At 49.3% G+C, this 21,310-nt stretch overlaps 1 protein-coding gene across 1 annotated transcript in view; it reads right to left on the bottom strand.

Annotated features, from left to right (window-relative positions):
• The window catches only part of LOC311240014 (TANK-binding kinase 1-binding protein 1-like), a gene marked incomplete at its 5' end in the record, with an annotated part of 50,904 nt that overhangs the window by 16,092 nt on the left and 13,502 nt on the right, over positions 1 to 21,310 (bottom strand). The window contains 1 exon segment of the mRNA XM_084328507.1: positions 20,248 to 20,414. Coding sequence (XP_084184633.1) covers positions 20,248 to 20,414 — 167 coding nt within the window.

Here is a 21,310-nt window from a genome sequence, read left to right as displayed (position 1 = left end):
AGAACCCTCGAGCTTGGCACGCTCTCCAGACCAGCGCGCAACGCGCATCTTCCAAGGACGCTCGAGCTTGGCACGCTCTCCAGACCAGCGCGCAACGCGCATCTTCCAAGAACCCTCGAGCTTGGCACGCTCTCCAGACCAGCGCGCAACGCGCATCTTCCAAGGACGCTCGAGCTTGGCACGCTCTCCAGACCAGCGCGCAACGCGCATCTTCCAAGAACCCTCGAGCTTGGCACGCTCTCCAGACCAGCGCGCAACGCGCATCTTCTAGACCTTCGTGCTTGGCACACTCCTCCTCGCAGACGCACCCCGACGCGTCTCTCGGTTCCGGTGCGCACTCAAGCAGTGGCGCACCACTCTGTTCCTCGGCTCCGACAGTCGGCTACCCGGTGACGACACCTTCGCCACCGCCGCCTGTTCCAGCACCACTCTGTCCTCGGCTCCGACAGTCGGCTACCCGGTGACGACACCTTCGCCACCGCCGCCTGTTCCAGCACCACTCTGTCCTCGGCTCGGACTGCCGGCTCCCCGGTGGCGATACCCTCGCCACCGCCATCGCCACCGCCGCCTGTTCCAGCACCACTCTGTCCTCGGCTCGGACAGCCAGCCACCCGGTGGCGATGCCCTCGCCCCGTTGCTGTCCCCTTACCATTACGCATACGCTGGGTGAGTTTTGATTGTGATGTCACTCTCCCAGCGTATTGCCTCTGTTTTTGGTTCTCACTTAGAATAGTATTTTTGGACTTTACATCTCCCCCTGTGTGTTTGTCACACGAAGATATTGTTACTTTGTTCACTTTGTTATTTTGGACTGTTCTGCACCTGCTCTGTTTTTCCCCTTGTGCATTAACTATCTCCTCTGTCCTGCAGAGCGGCCCAGATGATTTCCACCAGTCCTCCCAGTTCCTCCCTGTTTCCCCAGCCCGCCTCCGCGGGCCTCAGTCCCCTCAGTCCCTAGTCCTCTTTCCCTAGTTCCCCTAGTCCCTAGTCCTCTATCCCTAGCTCTCCTAGTCCCTAGTCCTCTCTCCCTAGTTCTCCTAGTCCCTAGTCCTCTATCCCTAGCTCTCCTAGTCCCAAGTCCTCTCTCCCTAGTTCTCCTTGTCCCTTGTTTACCTAGTCTCTAGTTCCTCTGTCCCAAGGCGTTCCCTTAACCTTCCCTTAGTGTTCCCTTTTCCTGCCCGCCTCTTAAAGGCACCCTTCCTTCCCCTCATATTATATTCCTGTATTTGTGATTCTCCCTTAAAGGGACAGTGCCCTTTTCCCTGTTTTTCCCTGTGTTTCAATAAATATCTGTTTCTTGGCAAACCACCATACCTGTCTTGTGTTGTGCGATTGGGGTCGGTTACAAACCATAACAAAAATGTTTTGTTTACGTCTAACAATATACACCATCTTTTCCATTGACATATTTGAAGCCATTTCTTTAATCCACATACCAATTCTTGGTCGATCAACATTTTTCCAATTAAGAGCTATTACATGTTTTGCTTGTAATATGCACATATCTATAAATCTAAACTCTTTGCGTTGTAGATGTGGGGTGGTAGGATATAAACCAAGAATAAAAAGCTTGGGATTCAATGGCAACTTCTTTGATAAAATTTGATCGATCAGATCAATAACATCTTGCCAGAAGGTTTTCACTTTCACACATTCCCATATGCAGTGGAACAGTGTCCCCCTTTCCTCACTACACTTAATACAAGTATCTGGAATATTATCATTAAACTTATGCAATTTAACAGGAGTATTATATGTACGCATCAGCCATTTATATTGTATACGTTTTAGGTTGCTACTGACTGTCTGACTCTGTGCCTCTTGTCACGTACGTGGGTTGTTCATTATCATTATTGCCATATATTTTAACACCATGTAACATCAGGGTAATATATAATTTGTGTTGTCTGTTATGTGTAGTGTTGTGTCATCTCCTAATTTCTGTTTCTATTCACAGATGCCACTCATCTCCCTGATTGGATTGGTTGCATCTGATTGGTGCACCTTGGAACAGGCAGTGGAGATGGGTGGTTAATAGAGTGGAGATGACACAACATCGGGGCGCCTCACTCTGTCAGTTGACACTGATAGAGTTTCGTGAGGTTGCCATTGATTGACCACTGTGTGTGGATTACCTTGTGCTTCTGTTGGCCACTGTGTGTGGACTTACCTGTAGCCAGATATATAGGTATTGTGTTGTGGGCCTTAGAGCCATTTGCCTTCCTGCGTGGAAGTAAGTATCTATATATATATATATATTTATCGGAATTATACTATATCTTATATCATATGGTATTATATATATATATATTTGGTATTCTCCAACCTCACTTTGTTTGTTCTCCAATTACCCTTTCCCCTTTGTGTTTGTGCTGTGGGTTTCAATCCCCACGATAATAAATATTATTTCCCTTTTGGGAACAGTGGGTTTAAACCCCCGCTATAATAAAATATCATTTACTATTTGGAACAACGCCTTGTGTTATTTTCTTTACCTGCCTGGGACCGGTGCTTTAAAAGCACTACTGGACGGGCTGGTTTTCACATACAGCCCGTTCCAGCTTATTCTATATTGTCTTGTGACATTGCTATGTGACATGGGGGCTCATTTCCGGTCTTTCATGTCCTTGTGACATGGGGGGCTCAATGCCGGTCTGCTGTGTACGTTTGACATAGGGGCTGATGGTATCAGGTAAAGTGGCGTTGTTGTTTATTAGTATTTATGTATCCATGCTGTGTTTTATATAATAATTAACCATTCGTGTATGCTCTTAACCAGATCTCTTTTTTCTACCACATAGGTAACTGGGGGGGTCACCTGCTTGGCTAGAGGGTGGGGGGCACGAGTTGTGATTCCGGTGGAGTGCGCAATGAAATCGGTAAGCGACTGAAGATATGTGTAGCCTTCATCCCGGTATAGGGAGTAGTTTAGCTGGGATAGGCTAGAGTGACACAGGTGACTCCTAATTGAGTGGTTAGGAACATTTGTTATTGTTTTCATTTGGTAGATGTGGTCAGTTGGATTGTTTTGGTTAAAAGGTATAAAAACAGAATGTGTCTATTATTATTGCGCACGGTCATGGTTAACTAAGTGAGGACGTTATATATATATTTTTTTTTTGGTGTATCGAAGTCACGCAGAACGACATATTATGGCGGTGTCGGCGTTTGTTTTTGAAGTCTTCGTGGCGGATCCAACAGAGGATCAGGTGGAAGGTTGCACTAAGGCGGAATTAGGCCTTATTGCTAAGCATTATAATATTGCGGTGCAAAGTTCCCAGTCCAAGGCTGATATGAAAGTGGCTGTAATAGCGGGGTTGGTGGAGCAACAGGTGTTCAGCACGGCTCGGGGAGTAGTGAGTCATAGTGACCAGGAGGTTGGAAACACTGGCGAATGGGTTGACTCTCCTTTGCGTGATCTTAACCCGGGGGGTGGTGCTATTAGGAAGAATGGTAGTACGCCCAGAGCTGAAAGTGAGGGCGCGGGCGATTCAGATAAAGGATCCACGTCTTCTGGCCATACGCGCTCTAGTCTGCGTTTTGCCTGTCTCCAGATGGAGGAGAGAGCGCTTTTGCGCAGGGAGGAGCGAGACAGGGAAGAGAGAGCAGCTGTACAAGATAGAGAGGAGAGAAAGGACGAGAGGGACAGAGTGGAGAGAAAGGAGGATAAAGACAGGGAACTTCAGCTGGCCATGGAGAGGCTGAGGTTGGAGGCTGGAGCTGGTAGTGGTGGTAGTGCTACCTCCTCTCCAGCTGGGGTTTCCCCGGCTCACTTCAATATCGGCCAGCACGTTAATCTGGTACCCATGTTCCGAGAATCAGAAGTAGAGGCTTATTTTTCTGCTTTTGAGCGTATTGCACAGGCTCTGCATTGGCCGGAGGAGATGTGGGTAATTTTACTTCAGACCAGGCTCACTGGCAAAGCCAGTGCGGCGGTTGCGTCATTAACTATGGCAGACAGTCAAAATTATGAGCGGGTGAAGAATGCTGTTTTACGTGTGTATGAGTTGGTTCCCGAAGCATATAGACAGCGTTTTCGCTCGCTCAGAAAATCCCCTTCTCAAACAAATACTGATTTCTCCCGTGAACAGAGGAATCTTTTTGAACGATGGTGCGCGGCGAGTAAGGTGCAGGATCTTGCAGCCATGAGCGAGTTAGTACTCATGGAACAATTTAAACTCTGTATGCCCGAACGAACCGAACTGTATCTGAATGAACAGAAAGTGTCTACTCTCCAAGACGCTGCTGTTTTGGCGGATGAATTGGCGTTGACGCACAAACATGCTTCGGTGCGTAACGATACTGTGTGTGTTAAAAACGGTGCGTTTCCCTCTCGGGAATTACCATTACCATGTAACTCAAGTGCTATTGTGCGCGGGATAGAAATGGGTTACATACCCGCTCCGTTACATATGATACATGTGACATCAAAACTGGTCACAGGTTGTTTTCCCGTGGCGGTTCGTTCCTCTTTTCCGATGGCCGGAGTTGATTTTATCATGGGGAATGATATAGCTGGGGGGAAGGTGATTCCATCCCTGGAGATGGTGGATACCCCAGTGTCTGAGTTTTTGTGCAATGCGTTGGTCAAAAGTCACCCAAATGTTTTTCCTATCTGTGCTGTGACTAGGGCTCAGGCGAAACGAGGGCAGGCGGTGACGCTGCGTGACTCCATCTGTGGCGAGGCGCTCGCTGAGGACAGGTGGCCGTCTAGTGACGAGATAAAAGGGGGTGTGAGTAGCGTTCAGGGGAAACTGGTAAATCCCAAGTTTTCCGACGTGCTGTTGCCTCTAACGCATCATGCGTTGATTGACGCTCAGAAAAATGATTCCTCCCTAACAAGTTGTTTTGCGGCAGTAGCCAGCACTACTGATAGTAGGAAACACACCTTCTTAATGGAGGAAGGGGTGTTGATGCGAACTTGGGTAGCTAGGCCAGGTGTGACAGGCTTAGAGTGTGGGGATGCATGGAATGTAGTGCACCAGGTTGTATTACCAGTGGAGTGCAGACTTCACGTTTTGATGTTAGCTCATGAACATATTTGGTCTGGTCATTTGGGTATTTCAAAGACTTATGACAGAATACTGCAAAATTTCTTTTGGCCCGGTCTGAAGGCCGATGTGGTAAAATTTTGTAGTATTTGTAGTACATGTCAAATTGTGGGTAAGCCAAATCAGGGGGTTCCTTTAGCTCCCTTGCACCCCATTCCGGCGATAGGGGAACCTTTTGAACATGTGATCATTGACTGTGTTGGCCCCCTGCCTAAGACAAAGGCAGGTCACCAATACATGTTGACTATCATGTGTCTTGCCACCCGTTTCCCAGAGGCGATACCTCTGAGGAAGATTACTGCCCCAGCCATTACCAAGGCATTAAACAGGTTTTTTTCGACTTACGGGCTACCAAAAACTGTGCAAAGTGATCAAGGCTCGAATTTCATGTCTAAGACCTTTAATCAATCATTACAGGCTTTGGGTATCAGTCACACGGTGTCGAGCGCGTACCATCCTGAATCGCAGGGGGCGCTGGAGCGCTGGCACCAGACGCTGAAGGCGATGCTGAAGAAGTACTGTGTTGATACGGGTTGTGGTTGGGACGAGGGTGTGCCATTTGTACTGTTTGCTATTCGGGATGCTAAACAGGAGTCACTTGGGTTTAGCCCAGCAGAGTTAGTGTTTGGTCACAGTGTGCGTGGTCCATTGAAACTGCTCAAAGAGAAGATGTTGTCTGGGTCTTCTCCTAAATCGACTGTGTTTGATTTTGTCTCCCGGGTCAAGGAGCGTCTCCGCTGTGCGTCCTCGCTGGCTAGGGAGGCCCTCGCCTCTGCCCAGGGGGAAATGAAGAACGACCGTCCTGGAGCACGATATTGATGTGGGTGGTGCGACCCCCATTAAACAACACGCGTATCGGTGTCCGGTGGCGAAGAGGGAGGTAATGAGGAAGGAGGCTGAGTATCTGTTGGAACATGGGATGGCTAAGGATAGCCGTAGTCCCTGGAGCTCTCCTTGCCTTTTGGCTCCTAAGGCTGATGGGTCTCCCCGGTTTTGCACTGATTACAGGAAGGTGAACGCGGTGACTGTGCCTGACTCGTTCCCGTTGCCCAGAATGGATGATTGCATTGACAGTATTGGTCCCGCTGTATTTATTACGAAGCTCGATCTCTTGAAGGGGTACTGGCAGGTTCCCCTGACGGAGCGAGCATCTGATATTTCGGCGTTCGTTACACCAGACTGTTTTTTGCAGTACACCGTCATGGCCTTCGGAATGAGGAACGCACCGGCCACGTTCCAACGGTTGATGCACATGGTGTTGGGGGGTGTGTCTAAGTGTAACGTCTATTTGGATGATGTGGTGGTGTACTCGGACACATGGGGGGAGCACATAGACAAATTGCGGGTGGTTTTTGCACGCTTGGCGGAGGCTTCGTTGACTCTTAACCTCGCCAAGTGTGAGTTTGGGAAAGCCACGGTGACGTACTTGGGGAAGCAGGTGGGTCACGGACAGGTTCGCCCGGTGGACGCTAAGGTGACAGCGATCCTGGCGTATCCGGCTCCTTCCACGAGACGCGAGCTACGACGTTTCCTGGGGATGGCAGGGTATTACCGGTGTTTTTGTAAGAATTTTTCTGTGGTGGTGGCTTCCCTCACTTCTTTATGTAGCCCTATAGTACCTTATGTGTGGTCCGGGGAGTGTCAGAGCGCCTTCGAGGCTGCTAAGTCTCTCCTCTGCAGTGCTCCTGTTCTGGCAGCCCCTGACTTTGCGTTACCCTTTCAGCTGGAGGTCGACGCGAGTGCTGCTGGGGCTGGAGCTGTGCTGTTGCAGGCGGGGGAGGGCGAGGTGCATCATCCGGTTTGCTACTTCTCGGTGAAGTTCAAGCTGCATCAGTTGAACTACTCGACCATCGAGAAGGAGACGCTGGCGATGCTCCTCGCTCTCCAGCACTTCGAGGTGTACGTGGGCTCCAGCGCTATCCCAGTGTTGGTCCACACGGACCACAATCCCCTGGTGTTTTTGGCGCACATGTATAACCATAACCAGCGGTTGATGCGTTGGGCCCTGTTGGTGCAGGGCTACAACATTGTCATCCGTCACAAAAAGGGGGTGGACAATGTTGTGGCCGATGCCTTATCCAGAGGGTAGGTTTTGGGGTACTGCTCTGATGTTGGTTGTATAGGTAATAATGTTTTGTTCACCCGGTGGGTTCGCTTCTATGGGGGGAGGTGTCACGTACGTGGGTTGTTCATTATCATTATTGCCATATATTTTAACACCATGTAACATCAGGGTAATATATAATTTTTGTTGTCTGTTATGTGTAGTGTTGTGTCATCTCCTAATTTCTGTTTCTATTCACAGATGCCACTCATCTCCCTGATTGGATTGGTTGCATCTGATTGGTGCACCTTGGAACAGGCAGTGGAGATGGGTGGTTAATAGAGTGGAGATGACACAACATCGGGGCGCCTCACTCTGTCAGTTGACACTGATAGAGTTTCGTGAGGTTGCCATTGATTGACCACTGTGTGTGGATTACCTTGTGCTTCTGTTGGCCACTGTGTGTGGACTTACCTGTAGCCAGATATATAGGTATTGTGTTGTGGGCCTTAGAGCCATTTGCCTTCCTGCGTGGAAGTAAGTATCTATATATATATATATATTTATCGGACTTATACTATATCTTATATCATATGGTATTATATATATATATATTTGGTATTCTCCAACCTCACTTTGTTTGTTCTCCAATTACCCTTTCCCCTTTGTGTTTGTGCTGTGGGTTTCAATCCCCACGATAATAAATATTATTTCCCTTTTGGGAACAGTGGGTTTAGACCCCCGCTATAATAAAATATCATTTACTATTTGGAACAACGCCTTGTGTTATTTTCTTTACCTGCCTGGGACCGGTGCTTTAAAAGCACTACTGGACGGGCTGGTTTTCACATACAGCCCGTTCCAGCTTATTCTATATTGTCTTGTGACATTGCTATGTGACACTCTTTACATGCCACGCTCCATTCTTCTAAAGATATTTCCTCCTCTATGTCTTCGTTCCATTGATTCAGTTTTAATTCAGATGATTCATCTGAACCAGATACAAATAAGTCGTATAGCATTGAAATTAGACCTTTACCATAACAGTGTCTAGTGACTGCTACCTCTAAGATGGAAATGTTCGGTATATCCAATGAATGGTTCTGAGATGATATAAAACTCCTTAGCTGAAGATATTTAAAAAAGTGATGTTTCGGAATATCATATTTTGTAGATATTTCCGCAAAGGACATGAATACTTCATCCTCCTCCCTGTATACGTCTTGCACTTTCCTTAACCCCTTTTCAGCCCATACTTTAAATCCACTATCGTTTTGCCCTGATTTAAAATTGGCATTGCCCCAAATAGGACTGAACCTGGATCGGGACGTATTTATATTCAAATATTTGAGTGTGTCAAACCACACATCTATCATGTTTAAAATAATGGGGTTGTCTGTATTTTTCTTCAGATATTTACGGTCTCCAGAATACAAATACAGGTGCAAGGGTAAGCTCGGTTTAACAGAGCAGGATTCTGAATGGATCCAAGCAGGGGGATTCTCCGATGAGAAGTAAAACATGATCGTCCGCAATTGTGCTGCCCAGTAATACCATTGGATATTTGGGCATTTCAGGCCTCCTCGGTCATATGGTAGGTAAAGTAGAGATAGACGTAATCTGGGGCGTTTATTTTGCCAAATAAAGTTGGTAAACAGTTTCTTGATTCTTGTGAACAAAGACGAGGGGGGAGGTAAAGGGATATTCTGGAATAGGTAGAGAAATTTAGGGAGTATATTCATTTTTAGAATATTAATCCTGCCGATAATTGAGATAGGTAGGGATATCCAACGCTCTATTGAAGAAGTACTAGCTTCCAGAATTGGGTCATAGTTTATCTGAGAAATCTTATTCACCTCAGGGACAATTTTTAGTCCCAAATACGTGAATGTATCTGTTGAGTTGAGAGAAGAAGCACAAACAAGCCCATCCTCCCTCTCTCTTTCATTGAGTAACATTATAGATGATTTGGAGTGATTCACTTTATAGCCAGATATTTTCCCAAATGTTTCAATAAGACTTAGGAGTGCTGGGATAGATCTGTGTAGATTTTTTAGCATTAATATTACATCATCGGCAAAGAGGGCTATCCTATGTTCTATATGACCTTCTCGAATCCCATGAATATCACTGTGCATCCTCACCGCTATAGCAAATGGTTCGATCGCAAGAATGAAAAGTAAGGGCGATAAAGGGCTCCCTTGTGGGCAACTTCTACTAATTTTAAAGGGTTTAGAGACCTTGCTATTCGTCAGAACTTCTGCCGTAAGCCCTGTACAAAGCAATCTAACCCATTTGACGAATGTGTCTCCAAAGCCAAATCGTGTTAACACCTCAAACAGATAAGGCCACTCGACACGGTCGAAGGCCTTCTCTGCATCCAGTGAGAGTAAGGCAGTGTCTGTCGCCCCCTTGTGGTTATATAAAATATTGAGCACGTGTCGGACGTTATGAAAACCCTGTCTCCCTTGAATAAATCCATTCTGGTCTTCCCCCACCACCCTAGGTAGAAGGACCTCCAGTCTTCTTGCAATAATTTTACTAATAATCTTGGTATCCGAATTTTGGAGGCTTATTGGACGCATATTTTCACATTTTGTATTAGGTTTCCCTGGTTTTGGAAGTAAAGTGATTAGGGCTCCCCTCATAGATGTGGGGAGAAGACCATTCTCGAAGGATTCCTGAAACATCTCCAAGAGGGGTGATATTAATTTAGTTTGGAATTTCTTATAAATATCTATGGGGATGCCATCTGGGCCTGCTGCTTTTCCAGCTTGCATACAGCCGATTGCATCAGCAATTTCAACGCCAGTTATATTTTGATCTAAAGCCCTACTTTCCTTTCGTATTTCTTTTACCTAATATTTCCATTTTCTAATTATGAGTATAAGAAATTTGTTTCACTTGAGGTGTAGTTTGAGAAACTGTCCACTTCTCATAGAATGATTGGAATCTTTCCTCCAGCGAGGCAGCAGCTAACCATGGTAATCACTCCCCGGACATTCCATGCAGGTAGATAGACAGCACACTAAAACCTACAACTTGTCCGGATCTACTTTTATTTTTTAAAGGTTGTAAAGCTGACACATCAAATCCCCAAAACAGACAGATTGTTGTCTGTTTTATTGAAATCTGCACAGCAGTAATTTGCTTATACTTCAGAAGTATGATATTTAGACTAGTAGCTCAAAATGAATGAAAGTGAATGAGGAGGAATGGTGGTGTTGACAGCAGATGACAGGGAGAGCAGTGGTCACTAGCTTACTTGTACTGTAGATTACTTTAGATAAGCTATCTAAGCTCTGTCCGTTAACTGACTGAAGAATTGTGGTGATTCGTCTGTGATTATAATATGAATTAATGTTGATGAGCAAAACAGTTACTCTCTGCATGGCAGAGAAGAGGTGTGACCCCTCTCTTCAGATAGTGTAAGTAGGGCAAGTCTGGAGCAGGTCGCTAGGCGACCCGGTGCCTAGCAGTCACAACAGCATTCCTAAGATAAGGATGGAGCAGGAGGAGGTGGGGGGGGGGGTGATTCATCTTCAGTTGAGAAATAACGGAACGAGAGAGAGAGAGAGAGGATTATGAGGAGCTGATCAATTGGACTTTTATTAACGGACTTTATCAAATGAACTTTAAATCACTGGACCTTATCACAAGCTGCTGCGTATGTCAAGGAAGACCACTTTATTCCTGTAAAACTACCCTGTCTGGTTGAATAAAGTTCTCCTTGATGATTGTCAACTGAATCGTGTGAGGTGTTCATTCTGCCTGGGATTATCAGATGTTTCCGTGAGCACACCAGAGGGATCATTAAAAAAGTACACAACGCAGGACACTATCGTCTATCCATCACTCACTGGGATTATCGGAACATCTAACAAACTTGGTGCCGTGAGCCGGATGTTGCTGCGTGGGAGGAAGCCAGAATTCTAAACGTAAGCTGATTTATGGGCTTAATCTCACATGCCAACACAAAGATAAGCATTGTGAACAAGCACACGTAAAATAAATAACCCATTGTGATCATAAGACTTGATGAATGTTGAAGTTTGTGAAGACAGAGGTTTTCCTTGTTATTTTTGGTTGAGTTTAACGAGACGGGAGGCGACGTAGACAGCCCCGTGTGTAGTATAGAGCGACGTGGACAGCTCCAGGGCGACGGTAGACAGCCCCGTAGGGTATAGAGCGACGGTGACAGCTCCAGGGCGACGGTAGACAGCCCCGTAGGGTATAGAGCGACGTGACAGCTCCAGGGCGACGGACAGCCCCGTAGGGTATAGAGCAACGTACAGCTCCAGGGCGACGGAGACAGCCCCGTAGGGTATAGGGCGACGGACAGCTCTGTTGTGTGTAAGAGTTTTTCTAATAAGTCATCGGCAACTGTTTTTGCTGGTGCAGTGTGGTTTTCTTTTTTTTGGATAAGAGTATTCTTCTTTTAATTTTATTTCCCACTCTAGACATAGTTTTGGATCGCACTTGTGAAGTCATGCAAGACCAAAAACAAAAAACTACGCGAGAGAAAGGGGGGGTAGCTCCCCCGGATGTGTCGATACAGGCCATCAAAGAGAGTGTGACCAAATATATTCATGAGAAAATGGCTTTGGAAACAGTGGTGGGGACGATCGTGTCCAAATACCAGGTGGTGCCAGATGAGAGAGGAAATTGGAAATTAAACGACATTAGGAAGGCCTGGGGAAAATTCACTCGTCTCTCGGAGGCTCAGGATAAATTGATATGGGCCATTGTGATTTTGGGCCAGGCGCGACGCAATATGGTTGAGGTCGCGCGTCTTGAAGCAGATCGTCTCTTGAAATCTGAGAAGCAGAAGGTTCGCGCCCTGGATGACATCAGACAAACGCAGGCTGGGAATCTGCTGAGATTACAGCAGGAGGTTGAGAGACAGGCGGAAACCATTCGTCACCACAAGAATGGGGCTGGGAGGACAAGCGTGCCTCCCCAGACGGTAGAGCCGGGTGAAAGAGGGGCAATGGGTGGATCTCCGGCTCCCTCCAGTGGTGAACGCGGGTTGGTGCAGGGGGCTGGTGGGAGGCAGGGGAGAGATCTGGCTCCCTCTGGGGGCGTGGATATCTTTGAGGATAGTAGTGGTGAATCAGAGGAAGGAGAGGGACCTTCCACTTCACACCCCAAAAGTTTGCGGCCTTTAAAGATACATCGGCCCAAGACTGTAGCTGGAGAGCGAGTAGTGCACACCTCTTATGTTCCGGCCAAACCAGAATATATTGAGAGGTGGTGTGAGAAGGTGCGTCATCCCCGCACCGCTGGCCTGGGGGCATGGGATGAATTGAATAAATTAAGAGGGATTTACTCCCTTCACCCATGGGATGCCCTGGCCATTCTCAGTCATCGTCTCTCCACAAGAGAGAGACAGGATCTGACCGGGGTTATCAACGAGGCACTGGGAGAAGAGGGGCAGGACCTCAACGCAGGTTGGGATGCAGTCAGGGAATGGATAGCTAAACTCTCCCGGGTCAATGCGGACTGGACCCAGATCTTGGCCTGTCGCCAAGGAGAGGCCGAGTCTTTCATTGAGTTCGAAGACAGATTCAGGGTCGCTTTTGTGAGGTTTAGTGGCATAGATGATATTACAGAAGCTAATATCGGGGAGAAACAGTGCCCAGTGTTGACTCAAACGTTTGTGGCAGCCGTGGCACCTCGGCTGCAAAACGGTTTAATCATGTCCACTCCCACCTGGGGCCGGGCAGGCTATGGAGCCATAGTGGAGTCACTGTGTAGGTTAGACAGAGATCTGCAGATCATGAAGGATGCTGCAGAGCCCAAGGTTCGAGTGTTGACCGGAAATCCGGATGCCGCCACCTGTCCGGACGGTCGGGTGGGGCCACGGGGGGTGGGCCCAGAGGGGCCCAGTTGGGAGAGGGGTTTTGAGGGTTGGCCGGGGCGTGGGAGGGCGAGCCCAGAGGGGTCCCGCTGGGAGTGGGGGTCGTGCTACAACTGTGGGAGGATGGGCCATTTAGCACGCGAGTGTGACGTGGGCCGCCGCCCTAGATCCCGAGGACCACCCGCAATAGCCAGGGCACAGCCAGCCGTGGTCACGGGGGCCACGTCCCTCCCTCTGGGGACCGGCCTGACCCTCCGGGATTTACAGGATTTTCAGAGGTTGATGTCCCTCCCCCTGGCGGATCGAGACGTGTTGCTGGGGGCTTCGACTCAGACACCGCCACCGCCACCGCCACCAGCGGCGGGCCATTTTTGAGTATCCCTCCCCAGCTCCGCGCACTTCAGGCTGCAGTCACCCAACGGGGAGATGGCCTGTACGTTACCATAGCAATGAATGGACAAAAGGACATTGACTTTTTAATAGACACCGGGGCGGAATTGACAGCGGTCCCGGGTTCCGACATGGTTGGTACCGGGGTGTCTTTGAGTGATACTGTGATGCGCGCAGGAGGAGCTGAGGGGGGGGGAATCTATTTGAGACAGACCAATCTGTTCTCCTTGCAGGTGGGTCCCAAAACCCTGCACACACGGGTGTGGGTGGGGCCGGTGTGCCAGCCGCTGTTGGGGTTGGACGTGTTGATGGCCTTGGACTCTTCCATCGAGTTCCAAGGGGGAAAGATGATTTGGCGTTTGAGACGCCTGGTGAAGGCGGAGGTTGCAGAACATGCAATATGGGCCGCGGACAAAAACGACTGTGGGTTGTTGGACATGGAACCTGTGAGGTTCACGGGAAAACCACCGCCATGTACCAGACAATATCCTCTGAGCGTGGAGGCTCTCAATGGGATACGGCCGCTTCTAAAAATCTTTGAGGAGCGGGGGGTCATCAAGAAGGCCCCCAGCGCGTCTAACAGCCCTGCCTGGCCGGTATTAAAGCCGACAGGGGAGTGGCGTTTGACTGTGGATTTTCGAGTGGCCAACGAGAGCGTCGACAAGTTGACACCATTGGTGGCAGATATGTCCACAATCTTTGGGACCTTGAAACCAGAACACTGTTGGTTTTCAGTGATTGACATGACACAGGGTTTCTATAGTGTGCCACTGGCGAAGGAGGTTCAACCGTGGTTCGCTTTCACCATCGAGGGAGAGCAGTACCAGTTCCTCCGGACACCAATGGGTCTCCACAACTCTCCTACGGTGTACCATCAGGCATTGCGGCGCCACCTATTGGAGACGCCGACCATCACGTCCGCCTATGTCCATTATGTGGACGACATTTTGCTGGCTAGTACCAGTGAGGCAGAGCATGAGAGGGACCTCAGAGTACTCTTGGACCATTTGCGGGCACGAGGTCATAAGGCGAGTTTCTCTAAGGCCCAGATCATGCAGGAACAGGTGATCTACCTGGGTCAGAGGATCTCTCAGGGAACGAGGGAGATCACCCAAGACCGCACCAAGGCCATCCGGGAGACGCCGGTCCCCAAAACGGTTCGGGATTTGCGGTCCTTCTTGGGAATGTGTAACTACAACAGGGCATGGGTGGATAGTTATACGACGATCGCGAAGCCCCTCACGGAGATGTTGAAAGGAAGCCCGGGGCCCAGGGAGAGGGTTGAACTCAACGAGGAACAGAGAGCCGCGTTTGAGGCCCTAAAAGGGGCTTTGGTTAGGGCTCCGGCCTTGGGGCTCCCAGACGCGGGTAGACCCTATGTTTTGTACGTGGCAGAGAAGGATGGGTACATGACGGCTGTGTTGACCCAGGAGCATGGTGGCCGCCAAAGACCGGTGGGTTATTACTCCGCTTGTCTAGACCCCGTGGCACAGGGTTTCGGCCCCTGTTTCCGAGCGGTACAGGCGGTATTCCTGGCAGTGCAGACAGTGTTGATGTTGGTGCTGGATCAGACCATAGTGGTGAAGTGTCCACACGCGGTGCACACGTTGTTGACCATGAACCGGGCCTCCCAAGTCACAGCTGCCCGGTGGGGAAAATGGCTAGCGGTGCTAGAGGCCCCGGGGGTGGTGATCGAGAGAGCGACGATAACAAATCCTGCGACCATGTTGGTCCCCGCCGAACAGGAGGGAGAGGGGGAACATGATTGCCACGGGGTAGTTGAGGCCATGGAGCAGGCGGAACAGAGACGGAGTACTCCTCTGGAAAATCCAGAGTTAATCTTGTTCACCGATGGGTCCTCAATGGTGGAGGAGGGTGTTCGTAAAGCAGGGTGGGCGGTCACCAGTGAGTTTGAGGTTGTGGCTTCGGGTGGGTTGCCCGCCGGTACCTCGGCCCAACAGGCGGAGCTCCATGCTCTGGTGGAGGCCTGCAAGTATGCAAGGGGTCGAACGGCAAACATCCATGTTGACTCTCGGTATGCACATGGGGTGGTCAATGATTTTGCGGAGTTGTGGAAACAACGAGGTTTTCTCTCCACAGTGGGGACCCCCATCAGGAATGGGGAGGTGGTGAAACAGTTGATTGAGGCAGTCCGGCTTCCTAGAGAGGTCGTTGTGCTCAAGATACCGGGGCATTCGCCAGAGGAGACTCCTGAGGGCCGGGGGAACATGTTGGCTGATGAGGCAGCCAAGAAGGCGGCACGAGGGGCGTTGCCGCCCGGGCTGGTGGTAGCGGTGTTGAAGGCAGGAGACTACTGCGTGGACACAATCAAAGATGTGACGGCCATGCAGGCCGAGAGCGGTCGGGAAGAGGTGTGGACGTGGATGGAGGAGGGGGCTAAACTACACCCGGATGGGGTGTGGCGTCACGGTCTCCGGATGGTGGCGCCAAAGCGGTTGCTCCCCTATTTAGCTACCCAGATCCATTCGTTTGGACATGTCGGGGCGGAACAGGTGCTTCAGCGTTTCAATCGGGTGTGGTGGAGTCCTAAATTCCGCAGGGAAGCAGCGCATGTGGTCAGTCACTGTTCACCGTGCATGAAGGTCAACCCGGGGGCACGGGTGAGGGTGCCATGTTTGACAACGCCGGCCCCTCCTGGGCCTTTCAGATGGCTGCAGATGGACTACATCACGTTGCCTCTCTGTCGGGGCCTGAGAGAGGTCCTGGTGATTGTTGATCGGTTTTCCCGGTACGTGGAGGCATTCCCGACGGCGCGGGGAACAGCAAAACATGTGGCGAAGGTGTTGACTCAGCATATCATTCCGCGTTGGGGTCTCCCAGTCCAAATCGATTCGGATCGGGGAACGACCTTCACCGCGGAGGTGTGTGCGGAGGTGTGCAGGATGCTGGGCATCACGTGGAAGTTTCACACAGCCTATCGCCCGCAGAGTAGTGGACAGGTCGAACGAATGAACCGTGTGATTAAAGAGAGGTTGACCAAGTATCACCAAGAGGGGGTCCCCTGGCCAGATGCGTTGAATCTGGTCCTGGGGTCAATACGGGCAACCCACAACAAGGAGACGGGGCTGAGCCCGTTCGAGGTCATCTGTGGGAGGCCGATGTCTCTTCCAGGGGCGATTGATTTGCGAAAAGCAGACATTCATCTTGCGAGTGACGCACTCATCCTGTATTGTGAGAAACTGAGCGAAGCGGTGGGGATAGCTTATCGTCAGGTCCGGGCTGCATGGGAACCGGTTCCGGTGGGGGGACACGCACTGGTCCCGGGTCAGTTCGTCATGGTGCAAAGGGTGGAGCGTCGGCCGTTGGAGGCTAAATGGGAGGGGCCGTATCAGATTCTGTTGATCACCGATAGTGCGGTGAAGGTGGCGGGGAGGCCCAATTGGATCCATGCGAGTCATTGTAAGCTAGTCGACACACCGACCATCGACATGTAGTTTTAGGAGATGGGAGGGGTGGAGTCAGGGGGTTGGGTCCCCCCTTTTTTTTCAACACCTCAATAGAGGGCGTGGTTAGGAGAAGACACGGTCACCAGAAAGAACTGGCGCGCGCTGGGGGTCAACCGTGGGACGAAGATAGAGTTGCGCGGAGTGGGTATCGGGAGCTGCAGTCGTGTCACGCCGGGAAAGACGGGGGTGACCCCGAGGTAGGACAGGTAAAGGTGTTGAGAAAAAGGAGGGGAGGGGGAAAGAGTGGGGAGTGTAGAATGATGGTGTGTTTGGTGTGATTATTGTTTGGTGTGATTTTCTTATTTTTTTCTTATTAATTTTATTATTGTCAAAAAAAAAAAAAAAATGTTTTGATGATTAGTTAAGAAACCTATATTATTAGTGTTTGGGTGATTATTTGAAACCTATATTATTAGTGTTTGGGTGGTTAAAAAAAAAAAAAAAAAAAAAAAGAGATGATTAGTTAAAACCCATATAAGATCAATGTGACAATCAGACGGTCTCGGAGACGGGGGGGGGGGGGGGGGGGGAGTGAGAATTCCCGATTTTCCCCATCGGAAAGAGACTCCCTGTTCCTCCATTCTGTGTCCACAGGACCATTGAAGAAGACGAGTCCAGGCAGACCTACGGACCGTGGACGGGCGGGGCCGAGACCATTGGAGGAGACGAGTCCGGAGACCTACGGACTGTGGACGGGTTGGGCCAAGTGGAAGACGGCGGCGACCGGGGGGGGGGGCACAGGAGGGCACGATCCAGAGACAATCCAGGGATCATCCGAAGATCGAACGGGAAGATAACCAGAGTCAACGACCATGTGGAGTGTCGTGTGTGTTGATTGATAAACCCTTTAGTGACAATCAAGGTCCAGACCGTGAGAGTGCAGTTAGGCTCTAGAGTGAGGAGGTACATAGAGCTATCCGGTCTTTCCACAAAACGGGGGGGGGGGGACGAGACAGGGTTTTCCATTTAGAGAGGTAGGCTCTAGAGTGAGGAGGTACATAGAGCTATCCGGTCTTTCCACAAAACGGGGGGGGGGGGGACGAGACAGGGTTTTCCATTTAGAGAGGTGAGGTCGTTCTACACGTCAACTACAGGGAGTTAACATGAGGGTTTTCCTTGGGAGTCTATTGGTGGTGTTGGTGGCACTGGGGGAACCAGTGTTGCACAACAGCGCCCTCCAGTGGGCACATCAAGTGGCTGACACAGTGAACGTCAAGGAATGTTATGTCTGTATGCAGATACCCTTATCTCAGCATACAGGGGTGCCACAGATGGCTGTCCCGTTCAACTCCTCTACCATGCAAGATCAGGTTGTACGACTCTCTCAGAAAGCGGAGGCCGGGTTGGAACGGGCAGTGGTCTCCACCATGCTTCGGCCAGCCGAGGGCCTGGGGTTGGGGGTAGACGCCAAGTATGATCCAGGGGTGGTATGGGCGGGAGAGCAGGTGCCGGTGTCGTTAGCGCAGAACACACAGGGGTTTTATTGTCTGTCCAGGCAGGGGGGGACTAGGGAGGTGGGTACGAGTTCGTGTAGTGTGAAGACCACGCGCTGTATACCAAAAGGTATCCGAGGCCTGCACGCCTTGGAGAATGCGTTCTGGGTTTGTGGAATGACGGCATATACGTCCCTCCCGGAGGACTGGAGTGGCACCTGTTATCTGGCATTTGTTCTCCCAGGAGTGGTCGTGCACCGGACCTGGGAGTCAGTTGAGCGAATCCATGGTGTTGGTCTCCCCAGCGAGTCGAGTCAGCACTCCAGTCATCGGTATAGGAGGGAGGAGGTGTCAGGATCGATAGAGGGGTTGGTAACACAGCACGGGGTGGGGGAAGATCTCTTAATGTTCTTGTTACCAGGGGTGGGGGTGGAGCTGTTGACATGGGATGTGGGGAAGTTGGCGGGAGCCTATGGGGCTTTAGCCAATCGAACACAGGCAGCTCTGGGTCTGGTCAATGAGGAAATGGTGCAAATGCGTCAGGTGGCCTTGCAGAATCGGATGGGTTTGGACATGATCTATGCTAAGGCAGGAGGTTTGTGCCGGGTCCTGAACACGACCTGTTGTTTCTATATACCAGACAATTCCAAACCCCTCAGGGAGCAGATAGAGTTGATACGGAAGATGGCGACCCAATTTTCCCCGGCCTCTGGCTCTGGGGGGTCCTCTTTTTTCGCGTGGCTGTCAGGGAGCTCATGGTCAGCCATGTTAATGCAGTTGGCCGCGCCCATGGTATTGGTGCTGACAGTGGTGCTGGTGTTTGTCAGTCTGGTCCGTTGCCTGATCCAGCGCGTCTTGTTGGGGGGAACAGGGCCTCGGTTACGGCGTTTACAGGGGGCCTCGGTGCCCATGGAAATGATACCTCTGTAAGGATAGTGAAAGGTGCCTAGGGGGGGGGGGGGGAATCTATTGATTAACCCTGGTATAATTTAGGGGAATAATTAATCCTGTATAATCAAGTGAACATATGTTCTGTCGAATCAAAAGGAGGGACTGAAGAATTGTGGTGATTCGTCTGTGATTATAATATGAATTAATGTTGATGAGCAAAACAGTTACTCTCTGCATGGCAGAGAAGAGGTGTGACCCCTCTCTTCAGATAGTGTAAGTAGGGCAAGTCTGGAGCAGGTCGCTAGGCGACCCGGTGCCTAGCAGTCACAACAGCATTCCTAAGATAAGGATGGAGCAGGAGGAGGTGGGGGGGGGGGTGATTCATCTTCAGTTGAGAAATAACGGAACGAGAGAGAGAGAGAGAGGATTATGAGGAGCTGATCAATTGGACTTTTATTAACGGACTTTATCAAATGAACTTTAAATCACTGGACCTTATCACAAGCTGCTGCGTATGTCAAGGAAGACCACTTTATTCCTGTAAAACTACCCTGTCTGGTTGAATAAAGTTCTCCTTGATGATTGTCAACTGAATCGTGTGAGGTGTTCATTCTGCCTGGGATTATCAGATGTTTCCGTGAGCACACCAGAGGGATCATTAAAAAAGTACACAACGCAGGACACTATCGTCTATCCATCACTCACTGGGATTATCGGAACATCTAACAAACTGACTAAACATCATATCTAAACTCTGTCTTTTAACTGACCAAACATCATATCTAAACTCTGTCTTTTAACTGACCAAACATCATTATTAAACTCTGTCTTTTAACTGACCAAACATCGCTAAAAATAGTAAAATCCCTGTTCATTTTGACTATCTAACCCCCTCTATCTAACGAGTTTCTGATTACACAGCAGCAAAATAGTAAAATAAGGCATTTGAACTAAACCTAGGAGGGATGCAAAATATTCACTATAACCATAGAGAGTAGCAAGGATAGCAAAACCAAAATGACCATTGAAACATTTTATATTTAATATGCAAGATTATATATTCAGTATATTCATTACAAGCCTTCAAAATGTTCTAATGTTCATGTTTTACCTCAGAGTAACTACGACGACCCTGGAACCTCGCCCGCAGACGGCTGCTGGTTGGCCGGTGGGAGTAGGAGGCGGGGCCATCATTAGGAGAGAGGGGAGGTGAGGGGTGGAGCCTATCAGGGGAGAGGGAGGCACGCTGGGGGGAGGTGGGTGAGAGGCGCTGGGGCACTGCGGAGGAACGACAGACTAGAGAAAGAGAGAGTCACGGATATAGAGGAAGAGAGTCACAGAGATAGAGAAAGGGTCACAGAGATAGAGAAAGAGAGATAGAGGAAGAGAGTCACAGAGATAGAGAAAGAGTCACAGAGATAGAGAAAGAGAGTCACAGAGATAGAGAAAGAGAGATAGAGAAAGAGGCAGAGATGGAGAAAGAGTCACAGAGATAGAGAAAGAGAAATAGAGGCAGAGTCATAGAGATAGAGGAAGAGAGAGTCACAGAGATAGATAAAGAGAGTCATAGAGATAGAGGAAGAGAGAGTCACAGAGATAGATAAAGAGAGTCATAGAGAAAGAGAGATTCACGGATATAGAGGAAGAGTCACAGAGATAGAGAAAGAGAGAGAGTCACAGAGATAGAGAAAGAGAGAGAGTCACAGAGATAGAGGAAGAGAGAGAGTCACGGATATAGAGGAAGAGTCACAGAGAAAGAGTCACAGAGATAGAGAAAGAGAGTCACAGAGATAGAGAAAGAGAGATAGAGAAAGAGAGATAGAGGAGGAGAGTCATAGAGAAAGAGAGTCACGGATATAGAGGAAGAGTCACAGAGATAGAGGAAGAGAGAGAGTCACAGAGATAGAGGAAGAGAGATAGAGAAAGAGGCAGAGATGGAGAAAGAGACACAGACAGAGAAAGAGAGTCACAGAGAGAAATATAGTCACAGAGAGAAATAGAGTCACAGAGATAGAGAAAGATATTCTCCAGTTATAATAATACATTATAATAGTCTCTTCAGTAAACAGACTCCAGTTATAATACATATATTTAGTCTATTCAGTAAACAAACTCTCCAGTTATAATAATACATATATTTAGTCTCTTCAGTAAACAGACTCCAGTTATAATAC

The sequence above is a fragment of the Notolepis coatsorum genome (genome assembly GCF_963971535.1).
Source record: "Notolepis coatsorum genome assembly, chromosome: 14".
Taxonomy (NCBI): Eukaryota; Metazoa; Chordata; class Actinopteri; order Aulopiformes; family Paralepididae; genus Notolepis; species Notolepis coatsorum.
This window is presented reverse-complemented; position numbering and strand designations above follow the sequence as displayed.